This window comes from Chelonoidis abingdonii, chromosome 4 (genome assembly GCF_003597395.2).
Source record: "Chelonoidis abingdonii isolate Lonesome George chromosome 4, CheloAbing_2.0, whole genome shotgun sequence".
Classification (NCBI taxonomy): Eukaryota; Metazoa; Chordata; order Testudines; family Testudinidae; genus Chelonoidis; species Chelonoidis abingdonii.
In genome coordinates this window covers 146,760,869-146,776,789 of record NC_133772.1, presented here as the reverse complement: position 1 = coordinate 146,776,789, position 15,921 = coordinate 146,760,869, and the positions used below count along the sequence as shown (strand labels likewise).

Below are 15,921 nucleotides of genomic sequence, written 5' to 3'. Positions count from 1 at the left end.
TTTTTTCTAATTCAGAAATTGACAAAATATTGACCAGCTCTACCGATCAACCACTTCAATGTAACTCCAAATATATATTAATAGGCAATATGTTGCAAGATTTTACCAAGATATTTGTACCTGAAATTACTTTTTAAATACCAAACAGAACCTGTCTGAGGTTAGGGCTGAATGCCCACAAAAAACCACCCCCCCAAAAAAGCCACAATAACCTTTTCAAGTCCAGTCTCCCCTCCTCCACCAAACTAGAGCATGGCATACAGTGTCCCAAGTTCCCCCAAAAAGTATTGCTTGTACCTGGCTGTAACTAAAAATGTCAGGCTGAGCTCAGTTTCAATTGATTTCAATACTTTATACTTCTTTTTTTCTGAATTGGATACATGCCAAACTTTTATCCTGAAATGAAAAGGGAGTTTGGACTAAGTAAACCAAACAGATCTTTAAACATATTGTCACTGCAGCAGAAACATATAGGAGTCTAAATTCTCCCATTAGTGACTGGTGAATTTACATCTTTTCTCATCATCCCCCTACGGGAGATAGACTCCCCCCAAATATATAAATATAGCATGTACACAGGAACTTGTGCATACATATTACAAATCTCTGAAGCCATTCTGACTGGATAAGCCCATAACTTGATGGGAAACAGCCACAGTACTTAACAGATTGCGAACCTTTTCATAATGTTTGCACACAAATAACTACACTTTTCAAACTTTACTATTTTATTTTTTCACTATTTTTATTTTTTCACTATTATGACTGAGTGATGGAACACCTTGCTATCTGCTGTGCAACTGGCACATGGTAAAGTGACTAAGTTTGGAGTTGCATGATCTCGAGAAATTAGGTGATATCACAAGACATATATTTCAAACTGCAAATAGCTGAAGGAAAAGAAATACTTCAATTCAACCCTGTACACTTGAAAAAATGAAATAAAAATACTGAAAAAAGGAAGATTCTCATTACACTTGCATAAATATACAAACTATAAGCATTTAAAGAGCTACCATGGACTTCAAAATCATACTTCATTTTTTTAGCTATGATTGTAATTAGGGCTGTCAATTAATCGCAGTTAACTCAAAAAAATTAATTGTGATTAATTCTACTGATAACAATAGAATACCAACTGATATGTATGACATATATGATGTTTTTCTACAATTTTCAATATTGATTTAAATTATAACACAGAATATGAAGTGCATAGTGCTCACTTTATATTATTTTTCATTACAAACATATGCACTGTAAAAATGATAAACAAAAGAAACTGTATTTTTCAATTCACCTCATACAAGTACTGAAATGCAATCTCTATCGTGAAAGTGTAACTTACAAATGCAGATTTTTTTTGGTTACATAACTGCACTCAGAACCAAAACCCTGTAAAACTTTACAGCCTACAAGTCCACTCAATCCTACTTCTTATTCTGCCAATTGCTAAGACAAACAAGTTAGTTTACAATGATGGGAGATATTGCTGACTGCTTCTTATTTATAACATCACCTGAAAATGAGAACAGGCGTTTGCATGGCACTTTTACAGCTAGCTTTGCAAGGTATTTACATGCCAGATATCTTAAACATTTGTATGCCCCTTCATGCTTTGGCCACGATTCCAGAGGACATACTGATGATGCTCATTAAAAAAATAATGCGTCAATTAAATTTGTGACTGAACTCTCCTGACCTGCTTTACCTGCATTCTGTATATACTTCATGTTATAGCAGTCTTGGATGATGACCCAGCACATGTTCATTTTAAGAACTCTTTCACAGCAGATTTGACAAAAGGCAAAGAAGGTACCAATCTGAGATTTCTAAAAATAGCTACAGCACTCGACTCAAGGTTTAAGAATCTGAAGCGCTGTCCAAAATCTGAAAGGGATGAGGTATGGAGCATGCTTATAGAAGTCTCAAAAGTGCAACACACCGATACAGAAATTACAGAACCCAAACCACCAAAAAAGAAAATCAACCTTCTACTGGTGGCCTCTGACTCAGATGATGAAAATTAACATGCATCAGTTTGCGCTGCTTTGGATCGTTATCAAGCAGAACCCATCATCAGCATGGAAGCACGTCCTCTGCAATGGTGATTGAAGCATGAAGGAACATATAAATCTTTAGCACATATGGCATGTAAATATCTTGGAACACCAGCTACAACAGTGTCATGCAAGCGCCTGTTCTCACTTTCAGGTGACACTGTAAACAAGAAACAGGCAGCATTATCTCCTGTAAATTGTAACCAACCTTGTTTGTCTGAGTGACTGGCTGACCAAGAAGTAGGACTGAGTGGACTTGTAGGCTCTAAAGTTTTACATTGTTTTATTTTTGAATGCAGTTGTTTTATACATAATTCTACATTTGTAAGTTCAACTTTCATGATAAAGAGATTGCACTAGAGAACTTGTATGAGATGAATTGAAAAGTATGTTTTTTACAGTGCAAATATTTGTAATAAAAAATAAATATAAGTGAGCACTGTACACTTCGTATTCTGTGTTGTAATTGAAATTAATATACACCTCTACCCTGCTATAACGTGGTCATGGGGAGCCAGAAATCCCTACCGTGTTATAGCTGAAACTCCGTTATATCAGGGTAGGGGCGCCAGGGCTCTAGAGCTCCCCGCAGCAGCCGGAGCCCCGCTGCTACCATGCTATACGTGAACCCGTGTTATATCGGGTCAGGTTATAGTGGGGTAGAGGTGTATTTGAAAATGTAGTAAACATCCAAAAATATTTAAAATAAATTGTATTCTATTGTTATTTAACAGCACCATTAATTTTAATTGCACTATTAATCGTGACAGCCCTAATTGTAACAATTAAAGTTACAGTAACTCTAAGAGCTGGTTACTTACCTGTAACAGGAGTTTCTTTGAGATATGTGGTCCTATCCATATTCCACTGTGGGTTAAGCATGTGCACCATGTGCCTTGAGCTAGAGAATTTGAAAGTAATGCCTGCTATGTGATCAAGAAAGCTATGTGACTGAGTAGGGACAGATGTGTTTTGAGCGGTACCTGAGGGCTACTTGTGCCATGAACTATGATATTGTTCATGGTCTGGAACCAGTCCATGGGCAGGTATGCCTTTGCAGTGGTAGAATTTAGGATTGTCATGATGAAGTCCAGAGTTTATGTGGGGGTGAGAACAGATTTTTCTATATTTATGCAGACTCCCAATGAAGACAGAAGATGTAGCATCCCAGAGTTGCACTTTGCAGCAGGAAGAGCACTCTTTGCTGAATCAAGCAGATGTACAGGGGGATTCCCCAGCCTGGGTCCGATTGGGGCCTCCTGGCCTTCTCTATGAAGTATTTGTGGAGACAAAGTTCCTACCCTTCTTGGGTACAGCTGGGGAATGATCAGCATATACCCTTCTACCCCGCTATAACATGACCCGATACAACATGGGTTCGTGTATAGCGCAGCAGCAGTGGGGTTCCAGCGGCGCTTTAAAGGGCTGGGGTTCCGGCTGCTGCGGGGATCCCCGGGCCCTTTAAATTCTGCTGGAACCCTATTAGTTCCAGAGGTGTGCAGGTTGGCTAACAGTTTGTGCTAGGAGTCCTGGACCACCTCAAGGAGAATCTGAAGCTTTCCAGCAACTCTGTGGAGAAGGTCCTGGAACCACTAGAAGTCATGGGGATGAAGGGGTGCAAAAGTCACTGTTTCATCTGGGAATGATGATGGCAATCTTGCTGGTTCTGACAGAACCAGAGCATAATATTCTTCCTCCTCTGTCGGATCTGGAAGTAGACCTGAGCATCCCCTTAGAGGGGAGGCAATGGGTGACTCCCTAGCAGATGGGATCAACTAGGAACCAAGGCTCCCAACATGGCCAGTAAGAGGAGTTGACAGGCATGGGGTACCAGCAGCTCTAAGCTAGATGAAGCAGAGGTTGATCCTGAACCTGTGCAGGTCTTTTAGGTGGTGGAGGATAAGTATGGTAAGGGAAGAGCAATTCAGCGAGTGGCTCTGAATCTCCTGAGCAGAAGGCTGAGTCCAGCTCCATTGGAGGAGAGGTGTATTCTGCATACGGGAGCTTAACAGGCTCCACTGCATAACTGGTTCTCTCTGACAAGATATTATATCCTGGGAAACAGAGGGTCCCAATGAAGGAGAGGATTCTGGATCTGGGAGGGTGAAGACATCTTGTAGGGTGGCAACACATTCAGACCTCTCCAGTGTGAGGGGGACTCTGCTTGTCCAGGTCATCAGAGCTGGTGAGAAGGGTGGTATCCAGAGTTGGCAGTGATTGGTCTTCATCAGTGTAGATGGATCCCGGGGTTTGGAGTCGGGGATGACAGTACTGACAAGACACAGTTTGGAACTGATGTAGTCCAATGCTTGTGGGCTTCCTTGTTGTGTCTCTGGGACTTAGGATGTTTTAAGTCCTCATGGACTGAGCTGGTAGGCTTGCTTACAGTCAAGTCTGACTCCTCTGAAGTGATCTTAAAGGAACACTTAATCTCATGCTTATGAGAGTGCTTCCTAGCTTCCCAACAAGGCCCTGCTATGAGGCCCGTGAGGATGGATTCTACCGTATCAGAGTTGCACTTTGCAGCAGGAAGTGCACTCCTTGCTGAATCAAGTGAATGTATGGGGGCGGGGTTTTGCCAGCCTGGGTCCGATTGAGGCCTCATCGCCTTCTCCATGAGGCATTTATGGAGACAAAGATCCTGCCCTTCTTGAATACAGCTGAGGAATGAGACAGGCATACACTTGCCGCAATGTGAGCTTCCCCAAGGCAGTATAGGCATCATTGGTGGTCATCACTGACTGAGAAGGATCATGGTCACAAAGTCTGAAGCCTAGTGTACTGGGCATAGTCTGGTACCCAAACTGGATGAAGTCAAAGCTGCAGACACTCTAGATTCCAAACTGGACCAAGTGGTGGTGAGAAGAAACTGAAAGATGATTAGTCTGTACCACCTTTTATTCCCTTGGTCAGAGATACAAGGTGGACCAGGGTGCACGTGCAGACCAATGGACACTACTTTCAAATTCTCTGGCTCAGGCATACGGTACGCACTTGTAACTCACAGTAGAATATAGGGACCATTACTCAAAGAAGTACAAAAATTTTTTCTAATTTGTTTTTCCAGTTTATTTACTTTGCTCATTTAAAAGCTGTACATAGTCAGTGCCATAATTTCTCCTGTATAACCAGGAAAATCATTTCTCCAATATAATCAGTTTCTTGGGCTGAGCAAATAACCCACACAAACATTAGTCAGGAAAAAAAAAACATTTCAAAAATAAGCAAATCTTATTCTAAAACCACAAAAATTGGTAGGAAAACTCAGGGGCAAGTGTAGTAGCTGAAACTACTTATAATCCATTGTCTGAAAACAACTGGATTTCAAGCTGAGGATACTTCTTTAACAAGTACTGAGTAATTGGCATCCAACTAATCAGTTTGCTGTCAATTATAAAACAAAAAATGTGTGAAAGGGTTAGGTTCAGTGTGAACACATTGTTTTCTTTTCTTTTCTGTTCTTGCTTCTACTGCCAATATAACCTGATAATCCTCAAGCAGAAATTTAAAATTACTTCCTCAAATTCATGTTTTATAGCTATATCTTCTGTAAAATTCAATATCTCATAAATGCCTTGGGTAACTTTGCAGTTAGTTAAAGCTATCTGGGGACTTCCATTACAAATCTATTATTAGGTTCAGAGGATCCTAGCTCTGCAGTAACATTTTATTCCTGAGAAGAAAAACTTCTAAAAAAATGGAGTTCAAGAATACAGAGTTCTTAGGTGGTTTCAAAACACGCTTTGTGTACTCTTGTAATTTTAGCACTGCAATCTTTCAGGCAATGACTCTGGCACCTTGATATTTCTTAACTTGTCACAAACCTTCTAAAAGAAAAATATTTTAGCCAAAATTAGTCACTATTAGGACTAATGTTAAAGGAACATTTTTCTCAAAGTTATGTATCACAATTGAGTTTCATTATCCAGTCAATAAAAGGTAGCGTGTTAGTTATCCTGGGTTAAAGCATAAACACTACAGCAGATGTTTTTTTTTTTTGGGGGGGGGGGGGGTTATAATCTGCAAAGGGAAGAATGGGCACCTACCACAGACATTCATTCAAGGATTTAAATTTAACCAAAAGTCATTTTTCCCACCCACTTGCCTTTTTAAATAGAAACAGTCAGTTTCTCAGTCTACATGTTAACCTTTTGAAAGCATAAAAAGCCCTACAAGCACACTGTAGGATAATGCACGGCTAATACAAACATTCATTTTATTCAACTAATAGTGCTTAATCTAAGAGCAAAATCACCATCATTACTTTATTCTAAGCTTGCAAATTTTGCTCAGACAGTGGTAAATTATTTCAGATTAAGTGCCATATTATTTTGTCCATAAAACTGTATCTCTGACATTTTCTTTTGCATACACTGTGTTTTAAGTGGTAAGGGCCTTTTTCTTCAGACCAGCTGAAATTTAAGGATGTAAAAAGCTCACTAAATGACACACCAAAAACTATAGGGGAAGCGGGCTTTGTGCAATACACTCCTTCTGAATAAATCCTCTGATTTCCATTAGCACAAGTGCCAGTTATTCTTCTACTGGAAGTGATATTGATAATTCCTATAAGGCCTCATATGTCAGGTGACCACTAATAAGACTTTTTCCCCGTCAATACAAATTCCAAAAGTTAGCATAGCTTCAAAAGTTAAAACAAGCAAAGCAGGTTGGTTAAAAAACAGACTGATAAACGTAAGGGGGGTGGGGGCGAACACAAACACAAAAACGAGAGAGAGAACATATAGAATACCAGAATACTGGACCACAGCATTAAATTTTAAATATCATGAACTGCATGAGTTGCAGGCTGCAGATCCATGAGTAAGCTATGCTGATCATCCCAAATGAGTGCCCATAAAACCTTTATACCATACCACTGGCAACATATGTTCTACCAAAAAAAATTAGAAACATTTTCAAGAGAGTTTTAAAATAATATTATTATTAATGGATTTTATATCACTTTATCTATAAAGCCAGGCTGCCTTAGTATCATAAATCAACTTTTCAGGTTTTATAGGCAGATAAAAATTACAACTAGTGCATTTTAGAAAACTGTATAAATGACCTAAAAAGCTTTTCCATATATAATATAATTTTTAAGTCAGATGCCTCCAGATAATCAAGACTAACAGCAAGTGACCAGCACGTTAACCACTATTCCTCTGTACGACAACTAGCATGTCAAACCTTCAGCTCAAAAGGTGCTTTTTTATCCCCTCCTTTTTAAAAAAAAAATTAGTCTTAACACTGATTCCCTTCCCATCCCCTCCAGATATGGAATTCCACCCCTCCCCCACAAGATTACACTGGCCCAAAGGCCAGGATGGCCAATATTCTTTCCTGGATGGGTATGTCGCAACCCAAAAGTGCTAGAAATGAGTGCTAGACATCACAGTAAAGAGAATACTTCACCAAGTTTTCCAAATAGCATTTATGTTTAGTTTTGGTAGGTCTTAAGATATCATACCTTAACATCAAAATATTATTGTGATGAATGTGCGGTGCAGTCAACACAGAGCAGTGTGATGAATTTACTAAGGGTGAATCTGCTGCTGTTCTCCTGGCTCCTGACTGGATCATGACAGGTCAGCCAGAAAGGGAAGATCAATGGCAGTTGGGAGGATAGCTGGAGACCTGGAGGAACATGCACAAAAGCAGCTGTTCCTTGTGGCTGTTCATGGTCACTGAATGGGCGTACAAAGCTGCCTTCACACAGTTAGATCTATCTCAGTTTAAGAATAACAGGACTCATATACATATTGTAAATAAACAAGTTATACTATACCTGACTTCACATCATCAATTTTTCTCCAGCAACTGAAAGAGACCTGTTGCAACGTTCCAAAATTGACTACGGCTTAGTCAAGGGGAAACACTGTGCACTAAAAATCTATTTTAGGTAATGTTGAGGGATTTCTCCTCCTCTAAGGCTTGTACAGCTGGACTCATGGTACAAAGGGAGTTTAGTTTTTGCTGGCAAAGTGATGAAAAAAAACACTACATGTCTAAGACAGCTTTCCTGTAAAATATGTAGCATATACGAAATACATGCTGGTGTGGTATAGCAAAAAATACTTGTTAGCACTCATTTGGGATGACCTGCATAATTCACTCATGGATTCAACACTCACGAGCAACATGACCCATGCATGTTTTAAAAACCTTTATACTCTATGCCACATCATCATGCATAACACTTATACAGAATACATCTGCAAAGTGTGTGTGCACTTTATAGCTGGCGTAGGTAGCAATACCTGACATCTTCCAAGTAAGATCTTGTTTTCTTTTGCTTATAACTTTGCCAAACTTTAACCATTTGGGCTGCAATTTTCCAAGCCATGCATCTTCCTTAGGCTGAGGTTTCGTTGAAAATTTCAACAAAAACAATTCTGATGCAGGAGCATAGGAAAAAATGTTGATTTGCCCATGTTAAAATATTTTTACAACCATTTTATTGAGAAGCTATAGCACCTCCATGTTTTGGAGAAGGGACTTGAAATTTGGCAAAAGGGTTATCCTGTTGCCAATGGTGTGAATTTTTGCTGTTCGTGAAAATCTGCCCAAATTTGGCCAAATTACGAGCCAGTTTGGCAGCCAGATACCTCAAAAATTGTTTTCACTGAGTATGCAGGGACTAAGCAGGACTTTCACTGCATTTCCTTCTCCTGGCAGCCAAGGACTGTTGTAACACCAGGCACAGGAACAAAGACTGTTACTCCTGTGGTCACAACGTTTCCCTGTTGGCATCCAAGCAGTGAACAGGAGGAGGAACTGGCTTGACTAGAATGCAGAGAAGTGAGCAGTTAGATCTGGGACATGGAGCTGAGGGTAAGGAAGAAGACTGGGACTCAGGGTATGGCTACACTTGGAATTTCGGAGCACTGCCGTGGCAGCACTTTGAAGTGTGAGTGTGGTCAGAGCAGCAGCGCTGGGAGAGAGCTCTCCCAGTGCTGCACGTAAACCACATCCTTTACAGGTGTAGCGTGCAGCGCTGGGAGCCACGCTCCCAGCGCTGCCTCCCTGATTACACTGACGCTTTACAGCGTTGCATCTTGCAGCGCTCAGGGGGGTGTTTTTTCACACTCCTGAGCGCGAAAGTTGCAGCGCTGTAAAGTGTGAGTGTAGCCAAGCCCTCAGACAAGGACATGCCAGTCGACAGCAGAAAATGAAAACCCAGTACTGCTATCAGTTAGTCCCTGATGCAAGAGGCAAAAGCCTGTGCTGTGGATATAAAGTTCATAATGCTCAACTTCCACATGGTTCAGACATGGTTCAACATGATTAAATTTGTTTTTTCAGGTTTTTCCTTTAAAAATATCACATACAAAAAGCTACATTTAAAAGAACGTTAAAATCAAGTACTCAGAAGATAGGAAATGATAGAATTGTGATTGCCTGTAAAACCTTAATTTGCTCCCCTTGTGTGTATGCATTATGATAGCCTTTAATTACATGAGGACAATTGTTTTTCCTACAGGTACCCCACCCTCCCTTCAGTGCACAGGATGAACCAAGCTCAGGGACTGAATCTGCACAGAAAAGGAAGCTGTGGTTGACAGCAGAGGTTCTCAACTAGGGGTACACATACCCCTGGGTACATCAACTAATCTAGATAATTTGCATAGTTTAACACCAGGTTACATAAAAAGCATTAGCGAAGTCAGTACAAATAAAAATTTCATACAATGACTTTTATACTGTTCTATATACTATACACTGAAATGTAAGTACAATATTTATATTCCAATCGATTTATTTTATAATTATATGGTAAAAATGCAAAAGTAAGCACTTTTTCAGTAATAGTGTGCTGTGGTACTTCTGTATTTTTATATCTAATTTTGTAAGCAAGTCATTTTTCAATTAGGTGAAACTTGGGTTATGTGAGGCAAAACAGATTCCTGAAAGGGGTACAGTGGTCTGGAAAGGTTGAGAACCACTGATCTGTAGGACCCCCTTCTTCATTTGTTGTAGAAATTGGAAGATGTACAGTAAGGGAGGAAGGGAACTGGAAGAAAAGAAACAAACATTTCATGGTTAAGGCAGTTGAATGCTGCCCTGAAGAACTGGATTCGATTCCTGCCTTTGCCAAAGAATTCCTATGTGATGCTGGGGATGTCACTGAATGGCATCCAAATGCCCAACTTGCACTTGCCTAATTTGCAGAAGTGCTGAGGACTCTCAGCAGCAACTGAAGTCAATGAAAACTCTGCTCTGAGCAAATAAAAATGATAAATAATGCTAAGTTCTCTGAAAAAAATCAAGTCTTGGGCATCCAAAATTACTGGATACTTTTGACCTTAATCTCTCTGTCTCAGTTTGTCATTTCTGAAAAGAGAATACCACCCCCTGGCCTCACAGCAGTTTTGTGAAGATTAATTAATTAATGTTTGTGAAGCACTCTGATACTACAGGGATGAGCACCACAGAAACACCCAGGAGAAAATTAATAATTCTATATTCATAGCAGGGGTTTGAATAGTATACAGTAAATAAGGCATGGGGCCACACATGGAACAATGAGGATAAAACATGATATTGAATAGCTTCTGTTCACTGACTAAGCACCATCCTTCCTGTGTACTGAATAAGGCAGGAGTCCTGTGAAAAAAAACAGTATGTGATCATATAATTCTAGACTGTAACATAATGCACATGCATAAGAAGGCCAAATTAGCGTTGCCCAGGTAATGTATTTTTATAATTACATAAAAAGGTACATTAACAATGTGAAGGTAACAAAAACAAGTACTCAGTGTCACAGCCCTAAGGTCTCTAGTCTAACATGGTGTCTGTATGGCCAATTGTCGGTTATCTAAAGGTCACACTGGTACCGTGTGCAACAGCGTGGTGCTGTGTGCTACCTTAAGGTGTGGTGTGCAACATTATAGTGCTGTGTGCATTTTCCTGCTCTTTTTGCCTCGTCACCTAGGGGTCAGGCTAGTGCTGTGTGCATAATGCCGGCGTGCCGTGAGCAAAGGGATCCAATCTGAACAATCGTAGTTCAGTTCAAACGGTCAGATTAGGGTCGTGTGCAAAACCATGCTAGTGTGCTGGGTGCAGCTTCTAGTGGTTTCTAGTGTGCCATGTGCAGATTCTATCTACGTAGAGGGCGCCAACTTGGAATCTGGGAAGTGAAGGAGGGAGGGACCAATCAAATTCTGACAAGTGTAAAAGAGCCTTCGAATAAAACTATGCCTTGTGCCAGAATCTGCAGGAGTATCCACATACTGACTGAAGGACCTGATCAACCCTTAAGCCAGGGGTCTCCTCCGGATATAGCCGGCTAGGGACATGACATTTATTTTTTGAAGTTATCTTCTATGGATTCTATATGCTTCTGGTGTCTGTACTGCTGGTCAGCTGCGCCTGGAATATGGTACTTGCTTTCTAATTTTCTGTGAATACTCTGTGCTTTGCTTAACTTCTTCTGTAGAACTGTATATATATTGTTGTTATTTGGTGTAAAATTGTGCATACGCAGTATATGAGAGCTGAATTGTTGTAATAATTGCTATTAGAGTAAGTTGGTATATTTTGCAGTGTTTGGTTAATGTGCACAGTTCATTTAATTTGGTGTATTAATTTTATTTTCTAAAAAAGAGCAGATAATTTTGAATTATGTGGTTCCTTGTTAATGGATGTAAATAGATTGCTTCAAGTTGTGTGAATGTTTCTTGTTCTAACAGCACTGTTAGTTGGTAAAAAGTGCTCCTCCCCAGCCCAAGTTGTGATTTTCTCCCTGTTAATAAACGGCCATGTGGTGTTTTGAAGTTTCAATTTGTCTGGTTTTAATTTTCCTCTCTCAATTAAAATTCACCCGAACCCGCATTAGGGACGGACATTCAGATGTTAGTAAATGCCAGGATTAAGTTTCCATATGAAACCTTAGCATTCTTTTCATGCAGTTTTTTTGTATGTTTCATATATATGAAATACACATAACACAAATTACACACACATAAATACATATTCCAATGGTATAAAACATACACTTCTACATAATTCAGACAATCACTAGAGTAGGTATGTATTTGTGTATAATTTGCGTGTAACAAAAAAAATAAGGTGGATGCATACTGCAAATTAAATTTAACCATAGTTCTCCATAAGTGCGTGGCTATTACCAGATTCAATGATCACATAATACCAGTATAGAACCAACACCACAAAGTCTATTTCTGAATATCTGTCTTTTGCCTCAGGTGGCAATTTAGTAAGATTTTATCATATCTATCTTAAAGCTTGCAATGAATGTTCTTCACTTCATGCTATCTGGTGGTTGTTCAGCACTGATGTTGAAGGTACTTATGTTAGCTAATAATTTATTAATAAGATTACCACTACCATTGAGAACTCCTGGTGACCTCTTAATTGTAGTTGCTATGAATCTCAAGAGCAAAGCACTGCAATTTTAATGTTGATTCTATGCATCACTTTTCAATGCTCAGTTACATGGCAAAAGTGACAAAGTTCCTTTGTGATGAGATTTTATTAGATTTAAAGATGATTTTTATCTTACAAAAAATAAAGACAAACATTCTAAAATTACTCCATTCTGTTTCACTAGGAAAAAAAGCACAATGAGTTTGTGTCTACTTCATGTTCTGAATGCTGAAATTTGAATTGCTCTGGGTATACCTTTCTACATATTTGACACTTGTGTTTTGATGTCCTAATTTGATTTCACTTCACTGCAAGTGAAAATTTGAGTTTTATTGGTCTTAGAAGTAGTATCCTCTGGTGACGTCTACTAGAAAATACAAATCCAAGGTCACATTTAGTCCACTTATTCCAGGGTTCACTTTGGCCCCCAATATATAACTGGCATTGTATGTGGATCTAAAGTGTCCACAATAAAAAAGAAACTCACCATTCTAACTACTTCGGGGTAAGTCTGCTCTGTCAAACAGCCTCTGCTTATTGTAATGTAGTCCACCAGTTCATTAAGAGTGGAGCGCTTGTATTCTTTCATTTTAAGGTCTGATAGTGTGTCCATGAAGTCAAAAATTACACAGCACTGCTGAAGTTTCTTTAGGAACAGTTCAGGCTGCTCTGAAGATGGAACGTCTATGAAACAAGAAAGGAAATCTTTGTGAGTCTGGCATCTTTTTATATGAAATAGGAATTCTTTTTGAAGAGCAATTTTCAAAAGAAAGCAGTGTTCCATATAGTTTTCATAAAACAGTGCTCAACCTAACAGTTAAACCCTTTATAGAAATTTCATCAGTATTCAGTAGTTGAGATCTTGGATAGAGCATGTACCACTATATTTAATTTTTTGCTTTTAAAAGTAACATTTACCAGATATCCAAGACTTAGAGGAGAGTACAAACACACCTACATATAAGACCTGATCCTGCAACCTGCTCAGAAATCGAGTACCACCGACTTCACTGGAATCTGAGGATGCTAAGCACCTCACAGGATCAGAGCCATAGTTAGCTTACATTATAAAGAAGGAAGAAAGTTCTAAAATTTGATATTTCTATCTTTATGTTTCAAAAAGTGCTGTACCATACAGCAACACCATACGAATAAATCTATGACTTTCCAAACAAATTTTCATAGTCCCATCAATTTTTATTCCCATGTTGACACTTTCTGTAATAAAATCAATTGTAATTTTGCAGTAGTCAGTGAAGCTTTTCTGTTATAGAATCCTGCCAAAGCAACAGAATATGCTATCCTTTACATATAGTTTATATTTGAACACTCATGTATTCTTGGCTGATAAAGTAAGTGCGTATATATTTGCTGCTTTTCTCTGTTTTGCCAGCCTTACTGGATCAGTCGCTTAGCAAAACTACATGAAATAAAAATGGACTCAACAGCACTACCATAAATGTGCTCAAACTCTTGATGGTTTCTATTTTATTCACAGTGGCAGGTTAGTTAACTTATTAAACATGATTTCAAAAGAATATGTAGTAAATTTAGTTTATCTGATTTTCATGTACACAAGGGGCTAATGCTGATAATAGAAAAATTATAGAACAGAACCTTGATATTAAACAGAAAGGATGACAAATAACTGAGGAAGGCTACTGCCTTACCTCCCACCCCAATGTGTGTGGTTGTTTTTTTTTTGTTTTTTGTTTTTTTTAAGAAACTGCAGCTTAGCTCAAGAGGTTTACACAGTAGGATAGACTTAGTGATCTTCAAAGAAATGCAACAAATAAAGCATACAAGCTTATTCTATTTACCTTTCAGCTAGAAACAGTATAACACTCCATACTTTTGTAACGTATACTGTTTTAATAATCTGCAAAAGATCAACTATATCACACTTTCTTCTCTTAATACAAGTCATATCTTTTACATAGTAACATTTCTTAAACAGGGATGCACAAATATAAAGGAGGGCCAGCATTTGGCCCACTGGTATGTTTTTTTGTTTTGTTTTTTAATCTTCAGGGTATAGTGCTGATCAGGTTAAGGAATAATCGGAAAACATGGGGCATTGATAAGTGTAGTTTATTTTGGAATAAAGCAGATTAATTGAAGATTTAAATTAAAATTATACCTATGCCTAATTTCATGTTTAAAAAATTTGTGAATTTTACAAAAGTAAATCCTTGAAAAACAAATTATTAAAGGCTCAAATTAATATTAATAAACTAAAGGACTGCACAACTGTATTTTATTTTAAAGTGCTGAATAAGAGATGCTTCCTAATCCACTACACATTATTTTTTGTTAGTATAATCTTAAAAAAAAAAAAAAAAAAGAGTGAAGATATTGGATTGCTGTAGAAACAATGAATATGTAATCAGCAATATGGCTGACATTCTGCACTAAAATATATAAATCTGACATGGCAAAGCTCAATACCCTCTGCAATTTCTTCCTGTATGTGTAGTGCTTATGGAGCAATTATAGATTCCATCAGATCCTCAACCTCTTTGCTACACAAAATAACCCCTGTCATGGACGAGCTGAGTTGCAGATGGTTTTATTCCCGATTTCAGATTCTGCTAGGCTTTTAGTGAGCTCTGCAACACCCATGTCTGAGTCAAAGAAGAAGATGCCAGATAGGTGTCAGCAGTGTACTAATGATACTGCAATTTATATCATCATCTAATTCCACACAATACATTCCCAGAGGCTCTGTATAGATGTTGAACAGAAGATGTGACAGATTGGAGTCTTGCAAATCTCCACAAATAAGAACCTTTGAGATGGAGAAGCCAATCATCACCACCTTCTAAAAACTATCAGAAGCAATGAGCAGAACACCATTTTAAAGCTATTCCAGCCATCTTGATAAAGTTACACAGCTGGGTCAGCAAGTGCTGAAATCTGACAACAAGTCAAGGGATATCAATAAAGGTATCTGGCCTCTGCCCATTGCACAAGAAGATCAACAACGTCCATTAGTACCACTTCCAGTCTGAAATGTCACCAAATAAGGCCAGGGGCTTCAGGGAGCTAGATATCCATCATATTTTCATGTCGCCATTTTCTTGATGACCTTTCACAAAAAAGAGCTTCAAGAGTCAGACTGGGAGGTGGCTAACTGGAGTTCAGAACTTTCTTCTTTAGTAATGGCCTAAGCACAGTGTGTTTGAGGGATTCTAGAAGCCAGTCTTCTCTGAAACAGGCATTAACAATCTCTTCCAAAACATAAGCTATGGTTCAAATGGGGCAGTTAGTATCTATTGTATTTAGGTGTATTTCAGTGTTATTTCCACAATATATACAGCAGCAGCGGCACAGCAGCCAGCAAACAGAGCTGTAAACAGGGGAGTTTCAGAGGGAGTTTACAGGGGGAGGTCGTGGGAGAGACTAAGAGACCTAGTCAGAGGAACTGACAGGCTAGTTAAGGGAGTGGGTGGTGGTCCGCCAGTGT

General features: G+C 38.8%; 1 protein-coding gene across 8 annotated transcripts in view; it reads right to left on the bottom strand.

Moving 5' to 3' along the window:
• Nucleotides 1-15,921, bottom strand: part of PPP2R5E (protein phosphatase 2 regulatory subunit B'epsilon) — a 131,977-nt gene that overhangs the window by 27,221 nt on the left and 88,835 nt on the right. For all 8 annotated transcript variants that reach the window (XM_032789183.2, XM_032789182.2, XM_075065750.1 and 5 more), the window contains exon 3: nucleotides 12,943-13,139. In XM_032789183.2, coding sequence (XP_032645074.1) covers nucleotides 12,943-13,139 — 197 coding nt within the window. The remainder of the gene's footprint in view (nucleotides 1-12,942; nucleotides 13,140-15,921) is intronic.